We start from the raw sequence: 14,586 nt of genomic DNA on the forward strand, positions 1-14,586 counted from the left end.
AGATTTAGGTCATTGCCTTCTCCATTGATAAGAGCTTCCGGAGACTTAGTCATCCTCCTTTTCCTGGGACAGAGGAGGAGACACCCTTAAAAATGGAAATTTCCCTTATAAATGTAAATGTCTCTTACAAATGAATAACTTCTACTCAGTTTTCAGAGCTTTCCCGGTGTCTCCTGTTTCTTAAAAATAATCAACTTAAAACAATCCTTAGGATAAAGAGATGTATTTTGGGGTGGCAATTTCTGCTCCCCTTCAAGAGTCAGGGAAATCTTGGAGGAGCTCATGTTTGAGTTAAGTTTGGTAGAACTGATAAACTTAGTTCTACCAAACTTAACTCTAAAGTAAAGGTTTAGAGTTAGCCAGCAGACAACGGGGGAAAAAAAAATAGATTAGGAATATGGACTAACTCTAAGCAGAGGGAACAGCATGAGTGAAAGTACAGATATGAAACAGTGCAATACATTCAGGAAAGTGCAAGCAGTTCCGTATGGCTAATGCATAGAGGGCACGTGGAGAAGAGGCATGAAGTGGAACTAGCAGTGGTGGTAAGGACTGGTTCAGGAAGGGCCTGCACTCTAAATTACTGTTTTACCTTTATTCCGAAATTTACAGGGTAGTCATTGAAGGGAAGTGATATGATCAGATTTATATTTCAGAAATTTCAAGTAGGAACTTTATGGGAGAACAGATTTCCCCAGGGCCAAATTACAATTAGGTTTCACAAGATGATCTTGTTTCTCTTATTGCCAAGATGGTATCTTCACTGTTTCTCCCTTGTACTGCTTACATTTAAGATCTGGAATTTTAGGACTTGGGTGAGGAAGAGAAGGATGGACCTTCAGAATGACTCATACATCTCTGGCTTGAGAGAGTGGGTAGATATTGATGTCATTAATGGAGAGGGAAGTCAGAACTGGAGAGAGAGGAATTCAGTTCGAGACATGTGGAATTTGCAGTGTCTTTAGACACTAATATGAGGTTATGGTAAAACAAAAGGAAACACAAAAACAAAAAACTTGAGTATTGGAACTGAGCATTTTTGAAGGTAGTGTAGCCGAAATTTGGCCTCTGTATTCCAGTACTGAATTGAATCTTAGAGGCAGAGTTTTGGGTGAAGTAGAAAAGAAAAGCTTTATTGCTTTGCCAGGCAAAGGGGGCCACAGCAGGATAATGCCCTCAAAACTGTGTGTCCCGACCTGGAGGGGGTAGTGAGGGATTTTATAATAATAGTTCAAAGAGGGCGTGATCAGCTTGTGGACATTCTTCTGATTGGTTGGTGGTGAGGTCATCAAGAGTCAGCATCATCAACCTTCTGGTTCCAACCGGTCTGGGGTCTCCGTGCATATAGGAAGCCTAGAGTTAACTTCTTTCATCTGGTGGGGGTTTCAGTATCTGCAAAACAGCTCGAAGATACTGTTGTGTGTATCCCTTGAGGTGGAACCGGGATCCTGTCCCTAAGGCTGCACTATTGTTTCTTGATTTCTCCTCCTTCGTTTCTGCATCCCCCTTCCTTCCCTGATTAGCAACTGTTTGAACCTACCCTTTCGGACTCAGGGAGGGTCATGGAGGCTGGTTGAAGCCTATTTCCTGTAATCAAAAAACAGGGGACACAGAAAAACTTTCGTGCCCAGGAGCCCCACAGGGCCCTGCTCAGTTTTGGTAGGAGATTTCTGTTGCTGAAGGGTGGGTTGCCAAAGTGGAGGTGGGACTTATTGAAGCTGAGCAAATCCAGCAACTGTGAGACCAAGGAGTTAAAGTCATCCTGGTTAACGACAGAATTGAAGTGGAAAAGGACACAGTGAAACTCAAAGTTCTCCATTAACTTGGAGGAGCTTGATTAAGTAACAGTAACACAGAGGGATAGAGCAGGGAGTCACAAACGCATATCCTTCAGAAGCCAGACTAGCAATGTAAACGAATTAAAGAAAGCAAATTTAGGGCTTCCCTGGTGGCGCAGTGGTTGGGAGTCCGCCTGTCAATGAAGAGGAAACGGGTTCGTGCCCCGGTCCGGGAGGATCCCACATGCCGCGGAGCAGCTGTGCCCGTGAGCCATGGCCGCTGAGCCTGCGCGTCCGGAGCCTGTTGCTCCGCAGTGGGAGAGGCCACAACAGTGAGAGGCCCGCGTACCGCAAAGCAAACAAACAAAAAAAAAGAAGGCAAATTTAAGAGAGGACATCCCATCTAAAGGAGGCAGCTGCTACTCAACTCCAGGTGACAGTTGCCATTTGGGAAGATAGGTCTAAAATTGCTAGAAATTTCCATTTTTAAAAGAAAATTCAAATCCTTTTAAAAATATGAAATCTCCCATTTTTAAATATCAGCAACTAATTAAAAAAATACTGTGAGGGCCAAAGCACATCTTCAGTGTGAACCCAGCCCACAGACTGCCAGTGTGCACCTCTAGGATAGAAAGCAGTATATGCCCAGATGGCCTCAAAGCAAGACAGACTTGTAAACAATGGTGAATATCTCCTTCCTCCCTGGGCTGCGGCAGACATCACTAATTTAATCAGGTATACAGGGCTTCAGGAAGCGACTACCAATCAGTTGGATTTGGCATGCAAGATGAAACCTAATTTACCATAACGTTTCTATCATTTTCAAGAAAGCTTCTGAGTCTTTGAACTTGCTTTGGTCTTTGTAAAAAGAACAGGCATGCTGTATGTAATGTTCCAATCCAGTTTTGCCCTCACAGGATTTTCAGGTGGACTTTCTTGTTGAATGTGTGCTTTGTATGTGTTCAGAAACTTCTTCACACCAGTAACTGTGTGTTTTTAAAATTTCCAGTAATGTGCTCAGAGGTCCTGAGTGGGAACTAGTGTAACATTGAAGGTGAACAAACGAAACCTTTCATCTGTTCCCAGGTATGTCTGGCTTCTGGCAGCTTTTCCATTAATAGTTGAGAGCCTGTTTGCTGCCTGGAACACTGAAGGGTTGTTAAACAGCTCTCTGCCCTTTAGAAAGAGTGAGAGATGACTGGGAGTCTTCTAGACAGAGGCATGAATCGAAGTGCATGTTTAGCTATATGGTTTATTAACTCATTTACTGAAGTGTGTGCTTGTGTTCTGTTAAATCTTTTTAAGTTTAGGCATTCTTGCTATGGAATGATTTTCTTTTGGGTATTTAAATACCCAAATACTTCATTCATATTCAAATACCTCGTTTAGCACATTTCTAATTTCCTTTATAAGCAAAACATACTCTTTCTTTGAAGGAACTGTTTTCAGCTCTTCACCCCCACGCTCTTCACTTAGCCAGCTGTTTCCATTGACTCCGCTGCAAGCCCTCAGGCCAGATTCCCGTGGCAGGAGAGGAAGGAGAACAGCTGAAGCTGGAACTGCGAGCTGCCTTAGCTGCCAAAGTCCACTTGATTCTGACGCAATGCGGCTGCATTCTCCATTTGTAATTTGTTCCCGTTCTGCTTTTGGTTTTCAGCATCTACGCCGATCCCCTCACCCTCCAGGGTCCCCCTATCCCACCACCTCCCTGCTGGCCTCCTCCCCTTTCCTTAGGATCCTGAAGTAGATTACTTGCAAAGTAGATTACTTTGCCTGTTTTGCCATGACTCACTGCTTGTCCAGATCATGCTCACACTTGTTCCTAAGAGGCTGCTTGATCTGCTCGTGACCTGCCCTCCACCCATCCCCATCTCTGGCTCTGGATCCTGTTCTCGGTCTCTGGCTGCCTGCCTGACACATACTGCCTTACTGCCTGGTGTGTCATGGATTTGCTGATTTTCTGTGGCACCTGAAACAATACAAGCAGAAAAATCCATGACTCCTCTGTTTAACTGTGCTTCTCTAAAATGTTCCTTGTTAGATATTACATGATCAAAAATCTCAAATTAAACTTGCCATGTAACCAGCAACCTGTACATTAATTAAATGCCAGAGTCCGGGTTATGATTGGTGAAAGTTAGAATACAGCAACTTTGCCTGGACATAGTGGGCATTCTTGTTTATGATGATTCCTAGATAAGTATCCATCTTCTAAGTTTGAGTGGGATATATGTATACCTGTGTGTTGTTGTAGCTGATATCTTGCATTAGGATATTAATGAGGCCTTTAAAGTCCCCGTTGATGAGAAGGTAGACCTTTAAGGAATGATGATGGCTCCTTAACAAATCTATAGGCTTCTGATAAATATGCTTAATTTTAATCTGCCACTGTTTTATTTTCAGAAATAGCACATATTGTTATTTTCTGTTTACTTAAGAATTAAAATAGTCCCATCCTCATTAGATCATCTTGATTAGTTTGCTCTTTGTCTTCCTTGAGGTTGAATTAATTTTCATTTGTCCTGAATTTTAAGATATGTCAACACCATGCCAAATATTATAGATATCGTGAAATGTCAAAGTAATTTGCCGTTTCCATTCTTATTGTGCAATTGAGAAAATAGAATAGTAATAATAATGACTATAATAATATAATATAGCTAACATGATTGAGTTCTTGCTATGCCCTAGACACTGCATTATAGGCTTTATTTGCATTATCTAATCTTCTCAACTGCCATTTAATGTGAGTTATAATGTTACCCACATTTTACAGTTGAGGAAACTGAAACACAGAGAAGTTTGCTAGTTTGCTCAAGGTTGCAAAGCTAAATTAGTACCAGATCTGGAATTTGAATTAGTATCAGGTTTGTAGGGATCCTAAAGTCTGAGCCCCTGAACATCAAGTACCATTTCTCTCATAGGGATAATTTTATGTTTTAAATGTTTTCTTTGCTTCTACATTTTCCCCCAAATTTGAGACTCTACCTCTTTCTCCTCATCATGTGGTCATATTTCGATATACTACCTCTTACTAAAATAATACATTCTTGCAAATGTATTATGAACTAAAGGAGTTGTACTAGAGGTTAAGAAATTAAGATCTGGAGCCAAAATGCCTGGGATCATATGCCAGTTCTGCCACTTAATAATCCGAGTGACTTCGAGAAAATTACTGGTCTCTTTGAGTCTCAGTTTCTTTAGCTATATAACTACTACTAGCATTTAGTACATTTGGTGGTTGTGAAGATTAAATGAGATAATACATATAAAGGATTTACAATAGTGCCTGCATATAGTAAGTGCTCAAAAATAACCTGATATATAATTTATAGACAACTTAAAAATTTCATGTTATAGTTATAGCCTAATTATTTTTCCTTTGTTTCCATTCATTTATCCGTACATACATACATGTATTCATCCACCCATCCATACATGTATTCATCCATCCTTATATCACTGATTCATTTTACAAACCCATGTTGGGTACTCTGAACAAGGTTTTCCCATCTTCAGAGAGTCAAACTCTATAAAATCTTCAGGAGTTCACCTCTTTTGGTGGAACTCCTTGTCGTACGAGAACTCTTTTATTAATTTCTGGAAGAAGGTTGGGGCTTTGCACAGACCAAATGGCAATATAGGACATATCAAAGAGTACATGGAAGGCCGTTTTCCACTTACCACCATTCTAGACACTGGCAAAGTTACAGACACTTCAGAGATCTAATTTTATGAAGACCACTAAAAATGCTATACAGGAGATAAGAAATCACCTGAAATGCTATCATTCTCAAATAGTAGCTTCATTATAATGTAGATAAAATTGAAAGAAGATGATCTTACCATGGCATGGTAATGGTTCTTATGAACAGTTGATATCTATATACTAGTGAAAGGCCCTGGCCATGAAATAGGCCTATGGAATAGGCCTATTTGGCAAATATGTTGGTTCTGGCACCAGACGGGTTTTGTGGTCATACACGCAATTTAGAGAAATTCTTTAACCTTCGTGTATGAGAATATATCACCAAGATGCAAGGAGCCCTGTCCTAAGATGGCAAAAATGTTGGTGTCTGCTGGGAGATATTGTTTGTACTGGTTACAGATTTCTGATATGAGTAGCGAGTATGGGTTTTTCAGGAAATATCAATAATTGTGAGTCTCTGGCCAAAGAGGCTGAGAACTAAGAAGAAATAGAGGCAATTTGCAGTGGATAGCTTCAGCTTCTTTAAAGTAACACCAAGTCGAGCTCTATTAATGTAGTCTCATGGAACTGGTTTTGCTGACGTTCTTAGTAAGTGTCTAATACTCCTAATTGGATGTGCTGGATTAGGGCTTGTTTCACAAAGTTGCCAGATACCTCTATGGCTATTATCAACTCAATCTGAATAAACTCTATTAGGATATATAACACAATTACTTGTTGCCAAACATTATTTTTCACTTGTAGAAGAGTACACTGGAGAAGAGTCACCCCATACTTATTGTTGCACATACTGTTCCCTCTGCCTATAGTGCACTTCCTCCACTCTTTTCTTAGTCACCTCCTACTCATCTTTCAAACTCAGCTCAAACAGTTCTTCCTGAAAGAAATCACCCCTGACATTTACTGAAAGCTTACTTATGAGGTGGGGAGTATGCTAATCAGATATGTATTATCTGATTATTTTACCTACATTAAGAGGAGAGATTTGCTGAGAGGAATTAAGTAACTTGCCAAAAGTCACATAGCAAATAAGGGGTAGTGTTTGGTCTCTACCATAGGTTCATCCCATGCCACAGCCCACATTTTTTCTTTTTTCTTCTTCTTTTTTTTTAACCACAATTCCATATTGTACGGAAGCCAATTATGCTCATGAGCTTACTACAGCTTGTGGATGGAATTCTTTAGGTCAGGAGCCCAGTGATAGGAAGGAACAAAAGCCATTTTGAAATGAGTGATCAGAGAATTGTGGCTACAACTCTTGCCTTCTTCCAGATAAGCATGAGCCTAAAATGTTGATTTAGGCTAGGGTGCAGTGTTTTTAGAGTTTCTAAGCTGGATGGCAGTGAGGAATGACTTACCCACGGGCAATTACAAAAGAAAGCATCTCTTGCCTCCTGGCGAAATTAAAATTGAAAACCAGACAGATCAACCAATGTGTGTGTCAGTGCATAGAAGTGAGACACAGAGAGTGGATGCAGATGTTCATTCTTTTCTTCTTTCAGCAAGTATTTATTGTATTGTTCTAACTGTTGAGGATACAGAGGTATATGATACAGATGTACTGCTTCCCTTATGGAATATACATTTTAGTGAGGCAGTGGGACAGAAACTGAGGAAATCATTAAAAATTTGAAGTTTGAAAACTGTAGAGGAAATCAGGGGATAAGGGATTGTAGAGCAAATCCCTGAGCTACAACAACATGATTACAGGTAAGGCTTATAGCTTTCTGCAGCTTTGACTATTGCCTGGGAAGGGAAACTGGTAAGGGTTCTAAATGGTTTTAGCAATAATAATCTTAGTTACCATTTATTGAGGTCTACTATGTAACAGGCATTGTTCTAGGCACCTCATATATATTATCTACCTGTGAGATCTACCTGTGAGATGGTGTCATCCCCATTTTACAGATAAATTGACCGTAGCTTAGACAGGTTGAATAGTGGCCCGAGATCAAATTACTTCAAATGGCAGGCTTGGGATTCACACATGGATTTTTGATTCAAAAGTCAAATTCTTTCAGAGATGAGGTGCTGACTTTCTAAACATGTAAAGAAAGAAATTCCAGTGCAAATGAAAAGATGTTGAACATTGTTAGTCATCAAGGAAATGAAAATTAAAACTATAATGAGATAATACTTTGCATTCATTGGTATGGCAAAAGTTAAAAATCTGACCATACCAAGCGTTGTCCGGGATATAGAGCAATTGGGGCACTCCTACTCTGCTGGTGGAAATGTACAATGGAGCAAACACTATAAATAGTTTGGCAGTTTCTTATAAAATTAAACATATAGGTACCATGTGACCCAGCAATTTGATTCCTAGTTATTTACCCAAGAGAAGTGAAAACATATATCCACACAAAGATTTATGTGCAAATGTTGATAGCAGTTTTTTTCATAATAGCCTCAAACTGGAAACAACCCAAATTTCCGTCAACAGGTAAACAGATAAACAAAACATGGCATAGCTGTAAATGGAATAACCTCCAAATCATGCAACAATATGGATGTCTTAAAAACATCATGACAAGCAAAAGAAGTCAACGTCAAAAAAAGCACATACTGTGTGATTTCATTTACACAAAGGTCTAGAATTAGAAAAACTAATTATGTTCATAGAAATAAAATTAGTGTCTGCCTATGTGGGTGGGATTGACTGCAAAAGAGACATGAGCATGAAAGAATTTTTTTGGGTGATGGAAATGCTTTTATATCCTAATTGAGGTGGTGATTACACAGACATATACACTTGTCAAAACTCATTAAACTGTATATTTAAAATGTTTATTTTATTTTCTGTAAATAATATCTCAACAGAGTTGGTTAAAAAATTCTAATGCAGGATGATACATGCAATAGGAGCACATGGGGATACAATGTAGAGCTACCTAACTCAACATTGGAGGAAAGGGTGGGGGGAGAGAGAGAGAGAGACAGACAGACAGGGACAGAGACAAAGACAGAGAGAGACAGAGAGACAGAGAGTGTTTACAGGATAAATGATTCCCAGACTGACTTATAATAAAATAGTATGGATTAGTTAGTTGAAGATCTGAGGAAAGGGCATTTGTGGTTGAGAAAATAGTTTGTTCAAAGTTCAAGGCATGAGAGATAATATTGTTACTGAACTCACGTTCAGCTGCTTGCTGCTCAAAAGCCAATAGTCGAGAGGCAAGTGTTGGTAGAAAGGAAAGTTGCTTTAATCGGAAAGCCAGCAATCTGAGGAGAAGGTGGACTCATGTCCCAAAACCAACTCTGAAGATTCTGTTTAGTTTTTAAAGGTAAAAAAAGGGGAAGTAATCTCAGTTAATCATTGAGGCAGAAGGTTAGGTTCTGTGTCATTTTTTATTGCATTCAGGCTGGCTGACTTCTCATGATCTTTCTTCAGATGTTATCTCATCTGCGTGGTCTGCCTGCAGGATTGCTAAGGGAGCTACTGGAGGTAGAGAGCTAGTCATTTTTAACTACTTAATTCTTCATTCCTACTTCTTTTAATCTAGGGAAAGAATCAACAAGTTAGGCAAGGTATTGTGTGCATTTAGTAGAGCATAAGTCAGGAGTTAAATGTTACCTAGTGATCTCGTTTTTTAAATTAAGGTTTAAGGGGAACAGAAATAGGCAGACAGGAAAGGGGCAAAAGAGCTGCTTACAATATCACATTTGTGGAGTTTTAAGTAGCCTGATTTCATAGAGATAGAAGATGCCAGTGCAGTAGAGGCCAAGATGAGACTAAAGAGGAACATAAGGACTGGATGACAATATGAAGATGGACAGTTTATGTCATGCAAAAAAAAATTGAAGTCATTGCAGGATTGGAGATTCAACTCTTCAGAAAGGATAGATATAATAAGTGTGAGGACCAAGGGATAATTTGTATCCTTAATAATATAACACTACATATAATATCTTTGCAGGGTTAACAATAAACGTTGTTAGCTAAAGATTAAAGAGTCATCCTTTTTTTCATATAAAAAAGTCTATCACAGCCGCGGAACCGCCGCCAGATTCAATCTCTGTCCACGCCGCCTGTCGCGCCGGCCGTCGCGCCGCCCGCCCGCCCCGCGTCCGCTGCCGCCGCCGCCATGGGAGTGCAGGTGGAGACCATCTCCCCCGGAGACAGGCGCACCTTCCCGAAGCGCGGCCAGACCTGCGTGGTGCACTACACGGGGATGCTTGAAGATGGAAAGAAATTCGATTCCTCCCGGGACAGAAACAAGCCCTTTAAGTTTGTGCTGGGTAAGCAGGAGGTGATCCGAGGCTGGGAAGAAGGGGTTGCCCAGATGAGTGTGGGTCAGAGAGCCAAGCTGACTATCTCCCCAGACTATGCCTATGGCGCCACTGGGCACCCAGGCATCATCCCACCAAATACCACTCTCGTCTTTGATGTGGAGCTTCTAAAACTGGAATGACAGGAATGGCCTCCTCCCTGATCTCCCCATTCTTGGATGTGCCATGGAAGGATCTGGCGCCTCCAGATGCGCACAGCGAGTCCGTACGGAGCTTTTCCTGATGTTCCACTACACTCTTTGTATAAACATCTTCCCTGACTGAATGTGTTCTGTCACCGGCTTTGCTCTTCCCCTTTCTCCTCGTATGTGTGTTGACCTGAACTATATGCCATAAACCTCAAGTTACCCATTTTAGTTTGTTTTCGTTTTGGGGTGAAGATTGAGTTTCAGTCCTTTGGATCTAGGTTTCCAGTTAAGTACTAGTCAAGTATTAACAGCACAAATAATGGGTTAACTTTAGAATAGGAATTGGTGTTGGGGGGAGTGCAAGAATCTTTATTTTATTTTATTTTTTTTTGGATGAAAGTTTTATCTATTATATATTAAACATTCTTGCTGCTGCGCTGCAAAGCCATAGCAGATTTGAGGCGCTTTTGAGGGCCGAATTATTATCCAAGTTGAGAGATGTCTTCGGGTTGAATTAAAAACCCTACCCAAAACTAAAGTGGGAAGGGGAGAGCCTTTGCCTCCACTGCCCCACCCCCACCCTCCCCTTAACCCTCTGCCTTTTGAAAGCAGATCATTTTCACTGAGATGTTGGACACTACAGGTGTGTGTCACCGGGCCAGCAGGGACCTCTGAAGCCTTCTTCATGGCCTGGCTTTTTTTTTTTTTTTTTTTTTTTTTTTTTTCCATCCTGTGGTTTTTCTAATGGATATTTAGGACTTTTGTAATCTCATAGCTATCCAGGCCCCACTTCCTAAATTTTAAGAACTTTAATCGAAAGTTAAATTGAAGGTGCTGTTTGTAGACACTTAACACCCATGAAAGCCCAGCCATCATGACAAATCCCTGAGTGTTGTCTTAAGAAAATGATGCTGGTCATCACAGCTTCAGCATCTCCTGTTTTTTGATGCTCAGCTCCCCCTGCTGATCTCAGAGTTTCCTGGCTTCTCCTTCCTCCCTCTCACCCTCTGCTGTCCTGTGTAGTGATTTGGTGAGAGAAATTGCTGCCTTCTCGCCCACCCCCACCCCACCCCCTGCACTACATATGAGTTTCAAGTTTTATTATTGCAATAAAAGTGCTTTATGCTGGCTTTTCTCAAAAAAAAAAAAAAAAAAAAAAGTCTATCAGTCTAAATCTTAGCATTTGATGAGATATGGTAAAATTAACAGCAGAAGTAGAAAGGGCATGATAAAAGGAATAAAGTAATCTCTGATAGGACTTTCAATAATTGTAGTCCAGAATTTAAGAATACAGATGAAAGTTATAATTGTTACAAGCACATCGATTTAAAGTAACATCTGCATTTATAAAAAGCAACATCTGCTTTACCCCTAAAATGTGTTTATAATTCCTTTGGATGGAAATATGGAGCCCTCTGACAGAGAAGCATCCAGTTGGCTTGAGAGAAAATAAATGACTGTGGGAGGAATATACTCAGGATGACCCTCTTTTCTTTAGAAAGGGGACCTAAGACTCTGCAAAAGAAGACCTTTTGGCTTGCCAAAGTAAAATTCCAGGCAAAGGTTTGCTTACAAGATGGGACAATTCAACCTTGTCAGTGGCTGACTTTTATTTGTTTGACCTTCAGTGAAAAAATGAGACTAAGCACACTTAAAAATACAAATAATTTCAAACCTCTATAAAAGTTTGACAATTGTATTTACTCTTTTGGATAAGCCTTTGGTTCAAAAGATAGGAAAACCATAAAAACAGCACAAAACACATCTTTCTGACTTTAATATCTTGTGAATTCACCATTTTAGTAGATTTATGGAGTTCTGAATTTTTATTCTATATTACTAAATTGTTTTGCTGTCCTTATTTCAGTGGCCTAATTTTAACCTAAATCTTACTTAACTTCTGTAGTTTTTGACAGATTTGACCATTCTTTCCTTGAAATTCTTCTTCCTTGTCCTTTGTGACACTATTTTCTCTTATTTATCTTCCTATGTTTCAGGATCTCATCCTCAGTTTCTTTTTCAAATGTTCCAAGATTCTACAGTTCCACTAGGTTTTAACTGAGGCCTCTTCCATACTAAGGTTGCCTTTAAAGTCAGTCTGATCCTACCTGCCACTTAACAGTGAGGAAAATCCAGAACTTTGCAACATTCTATTTGAATGCTATTCAAAGTTGACAATATACCAGCCTCATCAGGCCTTTGACAGCCTTCATCCTATTGAAACTTACAACTTGAATGAGTCAGTCCCACCATAAGTTTCATCCTTATTATTCAGCATTGTTCCAAGTGCAAATATCTAGCTCTTTTTCACTATGCTGTGCCTTCTACCTACACTGTATTTTCCATTGCTGACCTCACTTCAATATTTTCTAATTTGCCCTCTGAGATCCTTATTCCATGATAAATGAATCTCTTATATGGTAAACCTCTTCAGGGAATGCTACCCCCAACACTTGCTCCTAAATCCTCTGAAAAAATAGATAAGAAACTTCCAACAATAGTTGTCTGTAAGTAATAGCACATGGGAATGGGGGGAAGAGAATGGAAGAGAATGTAATTTGACAAATCTAGAGTACTTACTATGTGCCAGCCAGGTCTGGAAGTAAGACTGATTTTTTCCTACATTCCCAATCCAATGTGGTTTCAGCTTGAAAACATTCCACATTTACACATAGTTAGGGACCTAACTTTATTGAATGTGAACTTTTTTTTTTACAATAATGGTTTTGTTCTCTACATATTGTTCATAACCTAATTTTTCACTTAATAATATGAGAGGAATATTTTTCAATGGCATTAAATATTTTCTACAACATGACTTTTAAAGATTCCTTGATATTTATGAAGAAGATTACCATAATTAATTTAATAGATATTGTGTTGTTAGAACTTAATTTTCTAAATTTCCCTGTTATAAAATATACTGTAACAATCAACTTTGTACCTAAATCATTGTGGTCTTCTCTGATTAGATAAACAGGTCCTAAATTCTGATTGGAACACATTCTTAGATGTTTCATTGTTGGATCAGTTGTGTCAAAGAGTATGAACATTTTCAAGACTTTTTGTTTTTGTTCTTCTACGTGAACTTGATTTTTAGAACTAACATATTTGTTTTCATTGGAACATTAATACATGTTCATTGTATACAATTTAAAAAACATAGAAGAGTAAGCAGAATAGAAAAATTAATATATAATTCTAAAGATAATAAGTATTAACAAGTATGTGCTCTTTTTCTTCCTCTCTCTCTTAAATAAAATTGGGATATGGGACTTCCCTGGTGGCACAGTAGTTAAGAATCTACCTACCAATGTAGGGGACATGGGTCCGATCCCTGGTCTGGGAAGATCCCACATGCTGCGGAGCAGCTAAGCCCGTGCACCACAACTACTGAGCCTGGGCTCTAGGGCTTGTGAGCTGCAACTATTGAGCTCATGCGCCACAACTACTGAGCCCGCACACCCAGAGCCCATGCTCCGCAACAAGAGAAGCCACCACAACGGGAAGCCTGTGCACCACAACAAAGAGGAGCCCTCGCTTGCTGCAACTAGAGAAAGCCTGTGTGCTGCAATGAAGACCCAACACAGCCAAAAATAAATTTAAAAAAATAAATAAATAAAAATAAAATGGGGGTACTTAAATGTTTATGTAAAAAATAAATAAATAAAATTGGGATAATATACATACTGTTTAGTAACCTAATTTTTCACTGAATACATCATAAATATTTTAACATGTCATTAAAAAGTCTTCAGAAACATTATTTTCTAATGGCTATATATGGCTGCATCATATGAGCATACTATATTTAACTATCTACAATTTTAGATATTTGGTGGTCCCTAAATTTTACGATTACAAATAATACTGCAATAAATATCTAGGTACATAAATCTTTGTACAAGTTTATAATTCTATCCTTAGGGTGATTCTAGAAATGGAATTGATGGGTCAATTGTTTGATTATTTTAACTGATATAATTAGAAGAGAAAGGTTGCATTAATTTCCACATCTCCAGCAAGGTATTGAAGTGTCTGTACATCCCTCACCCTTGCAAGTTTAGATATTATACTTTAAAAACATGTTAATTTTGTAAGCAAAAATGCTGGTATTAATTTGAATTTATTTGACTTCAGTTTTTTACCTTTGAGTATGACACAAGCCCTTTATAAGGTTTAGGAAGGTCCCTTCTATTTCTAATTTTGTGGGTGTTTTTATCATGAAAGGTGTTGGATTTTTGTTAAAATTAAAAGAAATTTATTGATCAATGTATAACTTTTTAACATTAATTTTTAATCATACATGTAATGAAAATTCAAAAGTTAAAGGTAAGTTTAAAGTCCGTTTGGCATCATCCTAAAATCTGAGACCATTCTCCCTCCCTAGAGGTGACCACATTTACGAATTTGGTGATTATCCTTCCAAATATTTATAGATCCTGCCATAGAAAATCTGTAGTATTATATGTTAATATGTATACACATGAATGGTTCTATATCTGTATCTCTATATTTAGACAAATTACCTTTTTTCTCTCAATTATGTCTATATATTTCTTTGTTATGTATCCTTATTCTTCTTAAGCCCTATATGTTATATATATATCCAAACTCATAAATTCATAATTATAAATGATTCAAGCAGCATAAGAAAGAAAATAAATGAAATAGCACTCAA

The 14,586-nt window shown here is 38.7% G+C and overlaps 1 protein-coding gene across 1 annotated transcript; it reads left to right on the top strand.

Moving 5' to 3' along the window:
* The first annotated feature begins 9,477 nt into the window (after positions 1-9,477).
* On the top strand, positions 9,478-11,035 carry LOC101275908 (peptidyl-prolyl cis-trans isomerase FKBP1A-like). The gene has a single exon (XM_033415463.2). It carries the CDS (start codon positions 9,573-9,575, stop codon positions 9,897-9,899), a length of 327 nt encoding a protein of 108 aa, XP_033271354.1. The 5' UTR covers positions 9,478-9,572; the 3' UTR covers positions 9,900-11,035.
* Positions 11,036-14,586: the final 3,551 nt, after the last annotated feature.

This window comes from Orcinus orca, chromosome X, assembly GCF_937001465.1.
Source record: "Orcinus orca chromosome X, mOrcOrc1.1, whole genome shotgun sequence".
NCBI lineage: Eukaryota > Metazoa > Chordata > Mammalia > Artiodactyla > Delphinidae > Orcinus > Orcinus orca.